This window comes from Rhinolophus hipposideros, assembly GCF_964194185.1.
Source record: "Rhinolophus hipposideros genome assembly, chromosome: 24".
In the NCBI taxonomy this organism is placed as follows: domain Eukaryota; kingdom Metazoa; phylum Chordata; class Mammalia; order Chiroptera; family Rhinolophidae; genus Rhinolophus; species Rhinolophus hipposideros.
This window is the reverse complement of record NC_138070.1, coordinates 22,500,849-22,516,065: the sequence shown is the minus strand read 5'-3', so window position 1 is coordinate 22,516,065 and position 15,217 is coordinate 22,500,849. Positions and strand designations below refer to the sequence as shown.

The 15,217-nt window shown below is 40.8% G+C and overlaps 2 protein-coding genes across 3 annotated transcripts in view; both read left to right on the top strand.

Annotated features, from left to right (window-relative positions):
• The window catches only part of PI4KA (phosphatidylinositol 4-kinase alpha), a 115,518-nt gene that overhangs the window by 20,172 nt on the left and 80,129 nt on the right, over window positions 1–15,217 (top strand). For both annotated transcript variants that reach the window (XR_013992550.1, XM_081037906.1), the window contains exons 2-7: window positions 3,084–3,200; window positions 6,855–6,948; window positions 9,410–9,498; window positions 10,821–10,893; window positions 11,498–11,757; window positions 12,284–12,350. Coding sequence is in view for 1 of the 2 variants with exons in the window: in XM_081037906.1 (XP_080894032.1) it covers window positions 3,084–3,200; window positions 6,855–6,948; window positions 9,410–9,498; window positions 10,821–10,893; window positions 11,498–11,757; window positions 12,284–12,350 (700 nt within the window). In the remaining variant the exon portion in view is untranslated. The remainder of the gene's footprint in view (window positions 1–3,083; window positions 3,201–6,854; window positions 6,949–9,409; window positions 9,499–10,820; window positions 10,894–11,497; window positions 11,758–12,283; window positions 12,351–15,217) is intronic.
• LOC308492594 (small ribosomal subunit protein eS26-like) lies at window positions 4,556–4,946 on the top strand (the record flags this gene model as incomplete). The annotated part of the gene is made up of 1 exon (XM_081037776.1): window positions 4,556–4,946. One exon carries the CDS (start codon window positions 4,556–4,558, stop codon window positions 4,901–4,903), a length of 348 nt encoding a protein of 115 aa, XP_080893902.1. The 3' UTR covers window positions 4,904–4,946.

Genomic DNA, 15,217 nt, shown 5'->3' with positions numbered 1-15,217 from the left:
GCATCCCTGCTCTCCCTTTCCCACTGTGCTGCCGCCCCAGCGAGCTCTGCCTGTATGCTCTTTCCTGATTTGTCCTGGCTGGTTCCTTCTTAATCAAACCCTATCTAGTGGGCACCTTCTCAAAAAGGCCTTCCCTGATCACCCCATAGAAAGTAGCCCTTCAGGCACTATTGTTGGGGAAATATAGACAAAATGTCCCAATCCAGAAACCCTCTTCACAAAGGTAATAGAGAAAGAAAACACTTCTATTATTGAACAAGTGTTAAACTAGAATGTGATATGCATCACAGGCAGTCTGCTAAGAGATTCCAAGGACAGAAAGAAATCTCCCTTTTACATAGCTACGCAGCTACAACCCAGCATGTAGATGTTTGCAAGGTAAACCATCACTAGTCCTCAGGTAAGACAGCACCATGTGTCACACAGTTCATTTACCTGGTAATTGGAGTGACCATCTGTGCTAGTTGGCTTTCATCAGAGGAAAAACAAACTCCTTCTGTCTTCATGACAGGAGGTTGGTTTGCAACTTGGAGTAAAGAACCCACCGAAGTTAGGCTCCTCCTCCCATAGACACTGGGAGATGGGGGTGCAGTCTCCCTTGATGTTTACATTCCAAAGAGACGGCCTCCAAGTCCTGGAGCAAGACATTCCTAGGTCATGAAGCCTACAAATTGTCATTGTAGTCTTCAAAAGGACTACTGTATGTTTCAAAGAAAGGAAAAAGTACTTACAGTGGTGAGTTTTCAATGTAAATGAACAAAGAAAAAGGAGAGGGAACCGGCTTCCCTTATTTTCAACAGGGATAATTGAATGAAGCCTCTTATTTTAAACTTGTGTTTGTCTTCACACTGTCTCACCTCTAATATTCACCTGGTGTGTGTTTTCAGGTCTAGAATGAGAGCAGGGGCTCCGTCTTCCTGGTTTACTCTGCATCTACTGTACCCAGGGTAGTGCCTCTGATGAAATAGGTGCCTAGTAAATAGAATGAGTTAAAGGCGTATGGACTAGATTAACTCCTACATAAGCCATTTCAAGGACGTTATTGAAGAGCAGTAGCGTGGACCATATTATCATGTACTGTGAAGTGAGTCCTGAGTCCAGGTAATGATTGTGCCTCTGTATCGGGCACATTATCTCATCCAGCTCCATGAGGACTGCTGTATAGATGGGAAAGCTGAGGATCAGCGTGTCACCTACGTGAGCCATGCCAGAGCCCTGTGACTCTGGGTCTAACTCCAAAGTCCATGTGCATTTCACTCCCCTAAAGATTGTCAAGATTAGATTTATTTATATACAACAGAAAAACAAGACACAATCCTTACCTGCCCCCAAAGTAATCTTCCAGGGACGTAGAAAGGGACTGAGAGCAAAGATGTTTAAAATTGTCAGCATGGGAGGGGGGCGGTAGATGAGGGCCAAGGGGATCCAATATATGGTGATGGGAAGAGAACTGACTCTGGGTGAACATACAACGTGATTTATAGATCATGTATTACAGAATTGTACACCCGAAATCTATGTAACTTTACTAACCATTGTCACCCCAATAAACTTTAATTAAAAAAAACTTGTAAGCATCATCATGTGTGTGGCATGTGGGAATACTGATGAGTTGTCTTTTTTTGTACAGTTACATCTTTTCCATATTTAATAATGAGGTTGTGCCAGTTTTGATGAGTTGTGAGTGTCTATTCTGTCTTCTAGCACATTAGCTTCGCCTCCCCGGTCTGAGTCACAGTATGTCTTCTTGTATTCTAGAGCAGGGTGTTAAGTATTGCACAGGACAGGGCAGAGTATATGGACTTTGTCAGAGCCCCAGTCTCTTCCCTCTGTTTCCACGTGGATTCATTCATCAGCATTCTTTGGATGTCATTGACTCATTCTGATAGAAATCCACCTTCTTTAGATCTCTGATTTCTATAGATGTTTCTTGAGAGACTTTACTCTTTCCATCAAGATAATGTGGTTCTCTGGTGAAAGTGGCCTGAGCCTCTGAAATGATCACTTTACTGTGATCTCTTTGTATTTTAGTTTACCCTTTGATTGTGAAGCGCATTCTCCTTGTGGAGAAACAGTGAGGAAGAGCAGGAATGTAGCATTTCTGTTCCTCTCTTGTTATTTATGTTCGTTTGCCTAAGCATTTAATAAAAAAACATGGATTTTTCCCTCTCCCCATATGTATATATAATTTTTTAATTTTAATTTCCTGGATGTTGATTACATAAGTAATATTTTCCCCTAGAACATAGTTTGGCAAGTATAAAAAGCGCAAAGAATAAACATAAAACCACTGGTCATCCTGCCTCTCAAAACTATTAACATTTTGATATATTTTCTATACTTAGCCTTTAAAACATCCCACTAGGACCATATAAATGTCAGTGAGTGAGTGCTCATTGGGTCCATAGCCTAACAGCAAGGCGTCTAAATGTTCTGTTCAAGAGCTTCTTGTGGGAGAAATTTTCAAGATTGATAATCTCCTGTTTTCCTAGTCATGCTGCATGCAGATTTTTAGTTTTTTTTTATGACAGATGTTTACTGTTGGTTTGTTATGAAGATAATCCTATTATTTTTCTTTTGTTCAGTAAGTTGCTGATTTATTGTCTGCTTGCTTTCTGCTAGCCACTATTATGGCATATCCAGTAATAATAGATATTGTTTATTGAGCACTTACTATGTTCTGTGCGGAGTCCTAAGTGCTTTACACACATTTGATTTTTAGAGAGCCCCTAAGGGGAGGCATTGCGCTTGTAGGTAGGTTTGGGTAACCTGCATAAGGGCGCCACCTGGAAGTGGGGACTGCAGGCTGTCCTGACACCAAAGGGCAGGCATTAACCACTGTGCTTTATCTCCCCTGTGTGTACATCATTGGAACCTGCTGCCCAGGTCCCTCAGAGTGTGTGTTTGGGGCATGTGTAAAATTATTTCAGGAGCTGGAGATGTCCTTTTTACGATCTTTTAATTGGAAAAAATGACTTGTTGGTTATATAGACCGATGGCTTTTTATGGTGCTGGTTTCTTCTGAATGTGGGTTGATAATTGTTTAATCTATGGTTGTTTTATTTTTTGGTCTTGTTTTCTAGGTCCAAAAGCTGCTTTGTATGTGCCCAGTAGATTTCCACGGGATCTTCCAGTTAGATGAAAGACGGAGAGATGCAGTGATTGCGTTGGGCATTTTTCTCATTGAATCTGATCTTCAGGTAAGTCCTTACTAAATTAAAAGTGTTTCTGCAGTGTAAAGGGGGGTATAATTAGAATTTTAATTTGTACCTGCTTATGTTTACCTAAAGCAATGCCAGAACAATGCATAGAACCTACGTATTAAAAGTGGTTAGCAGTGGGTGAGACAGGGTAGGTGGAACAGGTAGGAATGAGACTTCTTAATGTATACTTTCTTGGGAAATTTTGATTTTTGGACTATGTGAATAAATTATGTTGTTAAAAAAATAAAGTGTTTGTTTGTTTTTGTTTTTTTGTTGGAAAGTTAGTTAAAATTTTTTGTGAAGTAATTGTGTGCCTGCTAGAATAGGCTTGATTTTCAATCTCAGGTAAAATGCTGGTCAGTCAGACTCAGAGTAACCATTTTTTTCCTTCTAAAAGGATACCATGTTTCCCCGAAAATAAGACCTAGCCAGATAGTCAGCTCTAATGCGTCTTTTGGAGCAAAAGTTAATATAATATATTATATTATGGTAGATAAGATCCGGTCTTATAGTAAAATAAGACCGGGTCTTATATTATGTTAGATAAGACCCGGTCTTATAGTAAAATAAGACTGGGTCTTATATTAACTTTTGCTCCAAAAGACGCATTAGAGCTGATTGTCCGGCTAGGTCTTATTTTCGGGGAAACATGATAGTAATCTTTGTGATAATTTTGATATAATGTCATCTTTTTCAAAACTATGATAGATATAAATTAAGTTTTAGAGTACATGTTAATTTGCCTTTTAAAGATGTCTTAAAAACCAGTGTTGTAGCTCTGCCAAAAAATGGTATAGCTTTTTTTTTTTTTTTTAATATTTATCAAGGCTAATTGAAGCAAATGGTTGACCACTGGATATACTATTATTTATTTATTTATCTGTTTATTTTTATCATTATCAAGATTTTTTTTTTTTTTGGTTTTTAAAAAACCAAACCACAATAACCAAACCACAAATACCAAACCACAATAGTCACTTTACTCTTAAGTTTGTACTTTACAAATCGAGAATCATTTTTTAATTCCAAGTTTAATCATGCTCTGTTAGGAAATAAAGACGTTATTTGAATTTTTACAGCTGTGTATACATTTGGAAAAGACATAAGCATTTTAATTTTAGATCAATATTTTGAAACTTAAATTGGTTATCTGACCAATGCCGCATGAAAAACCAAAATTAGATGTAGAAGCTGAATTTTAATTATCCAATTTATTTATACATGACAAGAAAGAAAATCATTCCTACTTTTCTAATTTGCCAAGTCCTGTTTAAATTTAAATATGAAAATAAGGGGAGGAAAATAATTTTTAAAAATCTGTATAAGCCCTCTCTCGGGTCCTCGCTTCCAAGATGACCAAGAAAAGAAGAAACAATGGTCGTGCCAAAAAGGGCCGCGGCCATGTGCAGCCTATTCGTTGCACCAACTGTACCCGATGCGTGCCCAAGGACAAGGCCATTAAGAAATTTGTCATTCGAAACATAGTAGAGGCCGCAGCCGTTAGGGACATTTCCAAAGCGAGTGTCTTCGACGCCTATGTGCTTCCCAAGCTATATGTGAAACTACATTACTGTGTGAGCTGTGCCATTCACAGTAAGGTAGTCAGGAATCGTTCTCCTGACGCCCGAAAGGACCGAACACCCCCACCTCGATTTAGACCTGCGGGTGCTGCCCCACGACCTCCACCAAAGCCCATGTAAGGAGCTAAGTCCTTAAGGACTGAAGAAATATTCTGGGGGAAAAAAAAAATGGAAACTATACTTAAAAAAAAAAAAATCTGTATAAGAAACTACTGCTGTTCAAATGTGTATTGCTTGAAAATATCTTTGGCAAACACATTACTTGATAGGTTTACCTGTAAGTCCCTGATACTTATATTAGGCTTTTTCGGGTGACAAGGAAGAGAGATGAGTACAAATCACCTTTGGTGTAATTCGGGTTCCGGGCAAGGATTGGAGGCGCCTAGGGTGGTAGTTGATGTCCCTTGAGCCATATAGTCTGCCTGTGCTACCAGGGAAGCCCGCCGGCCTCACACACCCCAGGAGAGGAGCCCTGCATGCTTTGCCAGTCCCCCAGGCTCTAGGGATCAGCTTTCTCTTGGTTTACCTGGGATTTATGTTTCTTGCCTCCATCCAGGATGGGCTGTGACATTGGCCTCCTTTATGTCCACACTGTGGGTTGCCCTGGCAGCAGCGGTGGCCAGAGTAGCAAAAGTAGTTCACTCACCACATGCTACCAAAGCAGTAACAGTTTATATAGGAAAGAGCACCGAGGCTACTTCCTCTGCAGGGAGCCATACTATGTAGACCGTTTGGAGTTTTGTGCCTGTTGCTATACTAGGATCCTGGACATATGTTGTAGCCAGCTCCTTTTTATCCTTTAGAGGAGAAGTTGTTTTGTTTTCACGGAAAAAAAGTTGTCTGTTTTTTGGTCATCAATTGTGGCATATAACAAACTATCCTGAAACTTAGTGGTTTAACACAACAATTTTTTGTTCCTCGTGAACCTGCAATTTAGATAGAGGTCAGAAGAGGTTTTTTTTTTGCTCCATTAGGTGTCACCTGGGGGTTCAAAGGCTGAGGCCTGGAATCACCCGAAGGCTTTTTCACTTTGTGTCCAGAGAGTGATCCTGGTTGTGGACTGGACCTCAGCTGGGGCTCTTGGCCAGGGCACCTCTGGGTACATGGCTTCTCCATGTGGCCTGAGTTATGTCACTGTGTCAACCCATAGTGTCTGAATCCCAAGGGCAAGCATCCTGAGAAAGAACTAGGCAGAAGCTGCTTTGCCTTCTCTAACCTAGCCTAGGAAGGCTGTCAAATGTACTGCTTACTCTCTAGATACTCTAGAAGGAAGTCCCTAAGGCAGCCCACTTCCAGGATAGGTGAATTCGACGACTCCACCTTTCAGTGGAAGGAGTGTTACAGGATTTGCTTGTTTTCAAAATCACCCCATACTTGTTCAGTGTTTTAGAACACCAAGTAGTATCCTTCTCTGGAGCACACTTAACTTGAATTTTAACTGGAGTATCTATAAATAGGGAAACAGCCAAAAGACCCAATCATGGAAGGTTATGAAGTTATATGTTGATTAGCTAGTTTGGAAACTAGAAGGAAGTAATTTTTTCATTGACTAATGATGGCTATAAAGTCTAATGTTCAATTTGAGAGGAGCCAAAGGAAACATGAAACAGAAGATTAAATAAACAAACAAGGTTCACGAACAACAGAAGCATCTCCAAGTTTAGAAGCTTGTGGCTATGAGCTTCTCTCCAGTCCAGAGAGCTGATCCTGGGGTCCACTGAAGGGTTTGGGGGCTCTCTGAACACTTCTCAGAGAAGGCAATTTTGAGTGTGTGCACACACACATACCTTCTTCGGCAGAGGCCTTCATGGGGTCCAGGCCACCAAGGAGGCCAGAAGCAGTCCAGACACTTAGCTCCAGAAGGGAAGGGTTTAGCCCTTCCCTTAGGTACTTATGGTGCAGGCTGCTGGGAAACAGGAAGGGTGTGATGTCATGTTCACGTCTACCTTTAAGATGATTAGGACATGGGTATGCTTTATTTTGGCCTTAATCTATGCTAAAAAAAAAAAAAAAACCAATATCAGTCATGTATTATTTTGGTAAATATGATTTTTTATTTATTTATTTTTAGCACAAAGATTCTGTGGTTCCTTACCTTCTTCGACTTCTTAAAGGTCTTCCAAAAGTGTATTGGGTAGAAGAAAGCACAGCTCGGAAAGGCAGAGGTAATTTTGTATGTGTTCCCTAAGTGCAAGGAAAAATATGTATGTTCAATATCTGTAAGGATCAGTGTTTAAGTATACTAACACATCAGTTAGGATGTGTCTGGACGGTTCTACTCAGACCTGTGGGACAACTGCCTGTCTGCAGCAACATGGGCTGTGCCTACTCACTTGTTGTCCAGGGCCCATGGGCGAGGGAGGGGGAGGGCAGGGCTGAGCAAGCCAGCTTTCCATTGCGCTCTGAGAGTGAGCAAGAACATTGAGACCTTCAGGAACCTTTTCTCATGTCTCATTGGCCAGAATTGGGTCACCTGCCAGTCCCTGAACCAGTCTCTGTTACCCTTCTATGACTAGGCTCACTCCTGGAATGAGGTCAGTTCTCCAAACTGCATTGCTGCTCAAAAAGGAAGGGTGAGATAGATGTTCAGGACCCAACCCATGTTCACTATAAATACCCTGTTTCCCTGAAAATAAGACCTAGCCAGACAGTTAGCTCTAATGCGTCTTTTGGAGCCAAAATTAGTATAAGACCTGGTATTATATATGATATGATATGATATGATATGATATGATATGATATATTATACCCAGTCTTATAGTAAAATAAGACTGGATATTAATATTATATTATATTATATTATATAATATAAGACCCGGTCTTATAGTAAAATAAAACCAGGTCTTACATTAATTTTCGCTCCATAAGACACATTAGGGCTTATTGTCCAGCTAGGTCTTATTTTCAGGGAAACACGGTAGTTTTATCACTTTGTTGCTAAATTTCAGTTAAACTCTGCACCTTTAGAAATGGAATAAATTCATGTGTATTTCTTTTTAACTTGTATTTTATTTCGACCTCTCTTTAAGGTTAAAGAGAAAGTTAGATCATCTTTTTCCCTCTTCCCTTCTACCGCCCTTCCCTCCCTACCTCCTGCTTGCTTTGTTCCTTCCCGCTCTTCCGAAATATTTACACACGTCCACTGTATGCCAAGTGTTGCGCTAAACACAACGTTGATATTCTCGTATACTAATTTCCCAATCCTCCAAAATTAGCTTGGAAGACCTCCAACGTTTTAGAATTGTACGACCCATGAGACTGAAGTTTCCATGTAATCTCTCTGAGCGTTTCAGCTTGCCTCCTTCAGATATAGCATGTGGCTGTAAAAGAAGGCCCTTGTCCTTTTTGTTGGTGGCATGGTGGGCCGGTCTGCTAAAGATGGGTTTTGTTGTTCTCATGAACATCCTGCTTGTGCCTTGATGTTTGGGTTTTCCTCATTTCTGGTGACATACTGTGCCTAAAACAGACAGATCTCAAATTATGCACCTATCCTGGAATTTAAAGGAGTACAAATTAAATATAGGGAGAATGTTGTTAAAAGGTCAGACGTTTATGTCCACTGTTGTTATCTAATTTGGGAAGAAGTAGACTACCAGTGGATGTTGATTCTATTTTTCTGTTCCCTTATTTCAAAATAAGTATCCCTTCTAGATACATGGACTCAGAGTGCCATCCCTGGGCCAGCAGCATCAGTGTCATCTGGGAACTTGTCAGAAATGCAGATTCTCAGTCCCACATCAGAGCTACTAAATTAGAAACTGGGGCTGGGAGGCGGCTAGCCTGCATTTTAATAAGCCCTCCAGGTGATTCTGATGCACAATCAAGTCTGGAAAAGACCTAGAGCTGCATCTTGAAATAAGTGCAGAAGTAGAAATGTGACAATCTTCTGCTGTGTGCTGTGCATGAGCCATAAAATAGTGGGTCGCTCTGTATGTCCTTGATTAAATATTTAGTTAGTAATGATTAAATTGACTATTTAATAGTGATTGGACCTACACAGCGATGGTCCTAACATTTTGAAGGTATACTTGATAGAAGTACTGCTTTGCTTTTGGTCTTTTGGGTGTAGTACTCCCTTCTCGACCTTGGGGCCAAGCTCCTGAGAACCTCCCTGCTAGGAGGCTCAGTCAGTAGTGGAAGGGCTTAAAAACCTAGGAGGAATAGAGCAACTCTTTGGAAGCTCTTATTAGGATTTTCTCCATTTATCAAAATAAAGCAGAAAAGAAAATATAAGCATTCAATTCAGTTTAAAGTAGTAGTAATAGGTATTTGACAATTACCCTCCATATACTCAAGGTTGATTTCTCACTTTTATTCAGGGTGGGAATAAAAAGTGGAATCTGTCATATTAAGAGGCCTTATAATGTCAAAACTATAAATTGACTTAGGAAACATTTAAGTTTATTGAACCAAAATTTTTTTATTAAAAGAAAGGTAGGAGTATTTCTTAGCAAACATGTTGGGCCCAGACCTGTTCTTTTGAGACCCATGTCAGTGAGGTAGCCACCACTGTAAACTGGTCCCTTAGCAGGCTGTATGAGAGAGAACACACTGAACTGGGTGGCCTGGAGGTGTGGCCCAGTGTCTCATTTGTGGTGCTAGTCTTTGTGTTTTTCTGCCTTCCAGGCGCCCTCCCAGTTGCTGAGAGCTTCAGCTTCTGCTTGGTAACTTTGCTGTCTGACGTGGCTTACAGGGACCCTTCACTTAGGGATGAGGTAAGTGTGTGGTGAATTGTGCATTTCTATAAGATTAAGAGAGATAGCTAGATATGTTAGAATCACATATTATTATTTTAAAAGTTAACAGGCTGTAAATTAAGGGCTTTTCTATAAATAACATTTATCAGAAGAGAAGTTGATACTGAAGATGATGACATAACTTTATATGAAATAGAGAAAATATTTCTTTTCACATCTATAGGTTATTCAGCATCATGTTGCATTAGCAAACTGTAAGAATTTTGACTTGATTATGAACAAGTCATATCAAACCAACTTCATTCTCTTCTTTGCCTGGGTTTTCTAAGACGGGCAGTAGAGGGAAATGAGGTGGATGGATAGAGTCTAGTTGGTCTTCATCAAGGCATTGGACAGACCCTCTCCTGCTATGCTGGCATATGGGATGAGCACCAGAAGAATTCAGAGGGTTTTCACAACTGCCCAAAGGACCACCTGAAAGGGTGACTGGTGAGGTACCAGTCCCACCAGGAGCCTTTGGTAGCCTGCCCCCTACCATTGAAGCAAAATGAGCCAGGGCTGTGAATGAATGAAGATCAGAAAGCAAGTTGATCTCATTTGTAGACAACACAAAGCCAGGAATTAACAACCAGTATGATGAACTAAAGCTAATACCATGAGCTTTGTAGGGATCAATGACAGGCAAAGAACACCAACTACATAAGCAGAGGTGGCATAGCTTAGGAGCGGCATGTGTGAAAAAGATTTAAGTATTTTATTTATCTGTGAGCTCATTGAGCCAGCAGTATAAAGCAGCTGCCAAAAGCTAATGACATATTCATGAAAGGCTAGAATTTGTGTTGAGTTTGGTGATTACTTGGTGAGTCCCAACATCCCTGGAATATTAATATATTTTATCCTGAGCACTACAATTCAAAACGGTTTCTGACACAGTGAACTACAGTAAAATCAGACTCAGGCAATCAGTATCATAAAGGACTTGTAATCATAAGGAATGGATGAAAAGAACTAGGAGTATTTAGCCATGAAAAGGGATTTGGAGGTCCGTCACCTGTTTGCAGAATAAGGACGAAGGTGTGGCTCAGATAGCTGGTGGGGACACGCCCCAGGTGGACAACATTGGCCCAGAATTAGGAGGAACTCTGGACCAGCCCAGAGAGGGAGGGTTTGTGTCCCTGGAAGGTCAGCTGACAGGTGCCTCAGCAGAGCTGTCACATGGGGAGTTATGTATCAGATATGAGGTTGGACAAGATAGGTCTGAAGCTCCTAATTTTGAATTAATTTTGTGATATTTTGCTGATTTTGTTTGTAAGTTTTTTCTGTTTCCTTGGCTGTTACAGATTCTAGAGGCACTTTTGCAGGTTTTGCACGTCCTTTTGGACATGTGCCAAGCCTTGGAGATTCAAGAAAAAGGTATGATTATAGATCAAGGCTTTTTAAAAAAGTGATTTTGTGATTATCGTTTCCTTTGCTTTTTCCCAGTCTTTTTTTCTGTTCTTTACTACCCTGTGCATGTGATGGATGAAAACCTTTCTATGTTAGGTTGCCTTTGTTGTGTTTTAACTAAGAGGCACATAAGGGTCATGAGCACTGCTTTGCTACCTGAATGCTGAGTGACCTTGGACAAGTCACCTCACCCGTCTGGACCTAATAAGTTTCTTCATTTATAACATGTCTGACTTCCAAAGGTCACTTTTCCTCTAGTGTAAGGCTATCAATATGATTCCAGGAGGAATAAATACACTGTTTAAGTATAATAAAGGTGCCTGATAACAGGCTGTATAATTGATTTGGGTGTGCCACGAATAAATAGATTAAGACCTCTCGAAGAGGGCAGGTATGTTTGAAGTATTGTCTGAAGCTCTTAATGTCAGATTGGCCCTGTTTCTGTGGCTTATTCTGACCCTTCAGATTTGTTGGTGGGTTGTGAGTTGTGAGCCAGCATTGTAGGTTGGTACAGTATGGTTGTCTTGCAGGTATCTTTCTGGTATCGGAACAGTCTTACTTTGTCTTCTAGAATACCTTTGCAAGTATGCAATCCCATGCCTGATTGGAATTTCACGAGCGTTTGGGCGTTACAGCAACACAGAAGAGTCTCTTCTCTCGAAACTCTTTCCCAAAGTCCCTCCTCATTCCCTCCGAGTCCCAGAGGAGCTGGAAGGCATTCGGAGGCGTTCCTTCAATGACTTCCGCTCCATCCTCCCCAGCAATTTGCTGACTGTGTGTCAGGAGGGCACCCTGAAGAGGAAGACCAGCAGCGTGTCCAGCATCTCTCAGGTGGGGCCGCACTCCTGGGAAGAGAGCAGGGCAGAGAGGTCTGTTAAGTGCTCACACGAAGAAAATCCCACTTGTGTGTAGTCTGAGGAAACTTAGAAAACCTAAAATAGTCTCACTAGAATTCTCTTTAATATAAAGGCCTTGTCCTTTTTAAGATTTCTAAGTGATGTCATCTCCTAGTCAAAGTATTTGTTTCCTAGCAATTGGGTGCCAAACTCTATTCTGAGCGGGAGACAGTTGGTGCCCTAAAGAAGTATATAGTTGACTCATGGAGAAAAGATAGACATGAAACACTGAGAATAGTTCAGCTCAGTAATCAAGTATAAAATGTATGTGTAGACAGGAAGAGTTTAGTGATTTGGTATATCGTAGAAAATGCTGTAGCTGCGGTGGGCTTCAGGGAGGAGGTGAGGTTTGAGCCAGGACGTGAAGTCCAACCATTGAGCTGGCAGAAGGAACCTTATCTAAGATGAATCCGAGGTCTCTCTGGTCTTCTCTGATGTGTAAGTGTGGTTATGTATTTCAGGTCAGCCCTGAACGTGGGATGCCCCCTCCCAGTTCCCCTGGAGTATCCGCCTTTCACTGCTTTGAAGGTGGGTTTCACCTTTCTGCCAAGAATGTCGACGTAGCACTCAATAGCAGGTTCACAGTGATGACTTCTTGTCATGTTAGGGATGGTAACGCCAGCGCTCTGCTGTCACACATCTCGAGTGTCAAGCTTTTACCAACTACTCATTTGCATTGAAACTTCTTAAAATTTAATTGGAAAATATTTCAAACGGAGAGAAAAGTGCAGAAAATAATCTATAGACCCTCCTGTGCCTGGGATTAGAATTTTAGTATATTAACCCGTGAAAGCACTGGTTTTCAGGGAGAAGTACTAATGGTGGGTCTTTCTCTTGTGTCTTTTTTCAGGGTCATTAAGTACGTAGGTAATATTAAAGAGTATTTTATATTTTTTATAGAGCCTCACTGTTCACAAAGCACTTTCACAGAATGTACTAAATTTGATTCATATGATAGCCCTGTGCAGGGTCAGACATGTATTAAAATTGCCTTCAATTTATCCTCGAGGGAAGTAAGACTGAGTAAGTGATAGGAGAGGGGGAATCAGAATTCCATGCCTCATCATGCCATCTGTTCCATTTTCGGATGATGCCAATTGCTAAAAGAGCATTTCTCAAGAGGATCTTGAAAGATGTGAAGGGAATTTTATTTTTTAAAAAAGGGGAGTATCTGTACTCAAATGTGGGCAACTTTGCAGGTAGTATCTTTTGGATATGTGAGACTAACATGTTATAGTCTATGTATATGTTAAAATGTAAAGGCCAAGTCTGCCCACTCAAATCCCACTTCCCAGAGAGAACCACTTGTCCTAGAATATATTCCTCCAGACTTTAAACCTCCCCTTTGCCACCTGTATGCCCTTGGGACATCTGAGGACTGCCATGTTGTATCCTTGAAGGCTTCTCTTTCCTTGGTAAATAGCTTTCTATACTCAGGGGCCCCTCCCCGTGGGGCCACCCTCTTTAAGCACTTCGAGTGAGGACTCAAGATTGGGGCCCAGGTGTGGGCTCACTGTTTAAGCTTCATTCAGCAGATACAGCCTGAGCACCACTCTCCTGTGGAGGTTGAGCTGCGTGGACGATTTTCTAACTGTCTAAAGTACACCTCATTGTCGAAGAGACAGGCAGGAAACCACTGCTCCTTCCCCTTTTTTTTTTTTTAAAGATTTATTGGGGAATGTTGGGAAACAGTATGTTTCTCCAGGGCACATCAGCTCCAAGTCGTCCTTTAGTTGCAGGGGGTGCAGCCCACAATCCTATGAGGGAATCGAACTGGCAACCCTGTTGTTCAGAGCTCGTGCTCTAAACAACATAGCCATCTGACCGCCCAGCTCCTTCTCTTTTTGCTCCATGCCTCCCATTTCACTCAGACTTTTCTTACAGTTAGTCTCCCCTTCTCTCTTTCCAGTTCCTCTTCCATAGCGCTGTAAGAATTCTTTTTAAGAATTGTTTTTTAAAAGCATAAATCTTATCATTTAATTTCCTGCTAAAAATCTTTCAGTGACACTCCCCTGCATAAGTCCCAAATCTTAGATCCTTGGTCCCTGCAGTTCTCATCTTTGGCCTCCGTCTATGCCCACTGCACACTGGCTCAGCCAAAAAGGACTTCAGATTCATGTCATGGTGTCCATTTGGGAGATGCCTTCTGGCCACATACTTCTTACCTTTTATTATTATTATTATTTTAAAAATACACTTGCATATACTTAAGATGAGGGTACACACACAGAGTATACCCTCTTAAAAGTATACACAATTTAAGAAAAGAAACTGTATTGAAATACTCAATATAATAATAATAATAATAATAATAATAATAATATATACCGATAACAAAAGATGAATACAAGTCACGTTTGACTTCTGCAGTTACAAGAGGTGCTCAAAGTGGTTACCATCAGCGTAATTTTAGTACAGTTTTTTCCTTTCTTAAAATGTGTATACATTTTTTGGCTCTCTCTCTCTCTCTCTCTCTATATATATATATATATATAGTGAAATGATTATTACAATCAAGCTATTAACATACTCATCTCCTCACATGGTTACCATTTTTTTCTTGTTTTGGGGGTGGGTGTGTGTGAAAGCACCTGAAATGTACTCTCTTAGCAAATGCCCAGTATTCAATACTGTATTATTAACAATGGTCATCAGGTTGTGTGTTAGCTCTCTAGACTTATTCAACCCACATAATTGCAACTTCGTACCTTTGACCAACATTTCCCGCCCCCCCCCCCGCCTGTGGTAACCACCGCTCACCTCTCTGCTCCTGTGTCTCTGACTGTTGTAGATTCTACATATAGATGAGATCATGTAGTCTTTTTCCTTTCTGTGTCTGGCTTATTTCCCTTAGCATAAGATCCTCCAGATTCATTCATGTTGTCGCAAATGGTAGAATCCCCCTTTTTTTCTTTTTAAGGCTGAATAATACTCCATTTTATAAATGTACCTGTACACACAATGTATATTCACATACATTTTATACACACACATCACCCCTTACCTTCTTCCCCAGTGGTTCCCTTTACACCAGCTTTTTTCTCGCTCTCCCTTCTTTCCTTGGTCATTCTCTCTTTCAGTGGTCCTTTATTACATTGGCCTCCAGCGTCGCAGCTCCTCTCAGTATTACTGCCCATCCCCTCGTTGTAAGTTGCTGGTTTCCTCTCTTGGGACCCACCTACCTTTAGTCAGGTCATCATCATAGAACTACATATCAGCTTTGACACAATTGGGGTAAACTCAACTCTGCTTTTTCTGTGCTTGAGAAAGTCATAACATTTATTCTTTGTTTTTTAATAGATTGATGTTGTTACGAAGTGTTGGATGATTGGCTTTTTATTTTTGTTCTGACTTTAAAATTTTAGTAGTATGTATTTTTATTCTAACGTTGATGG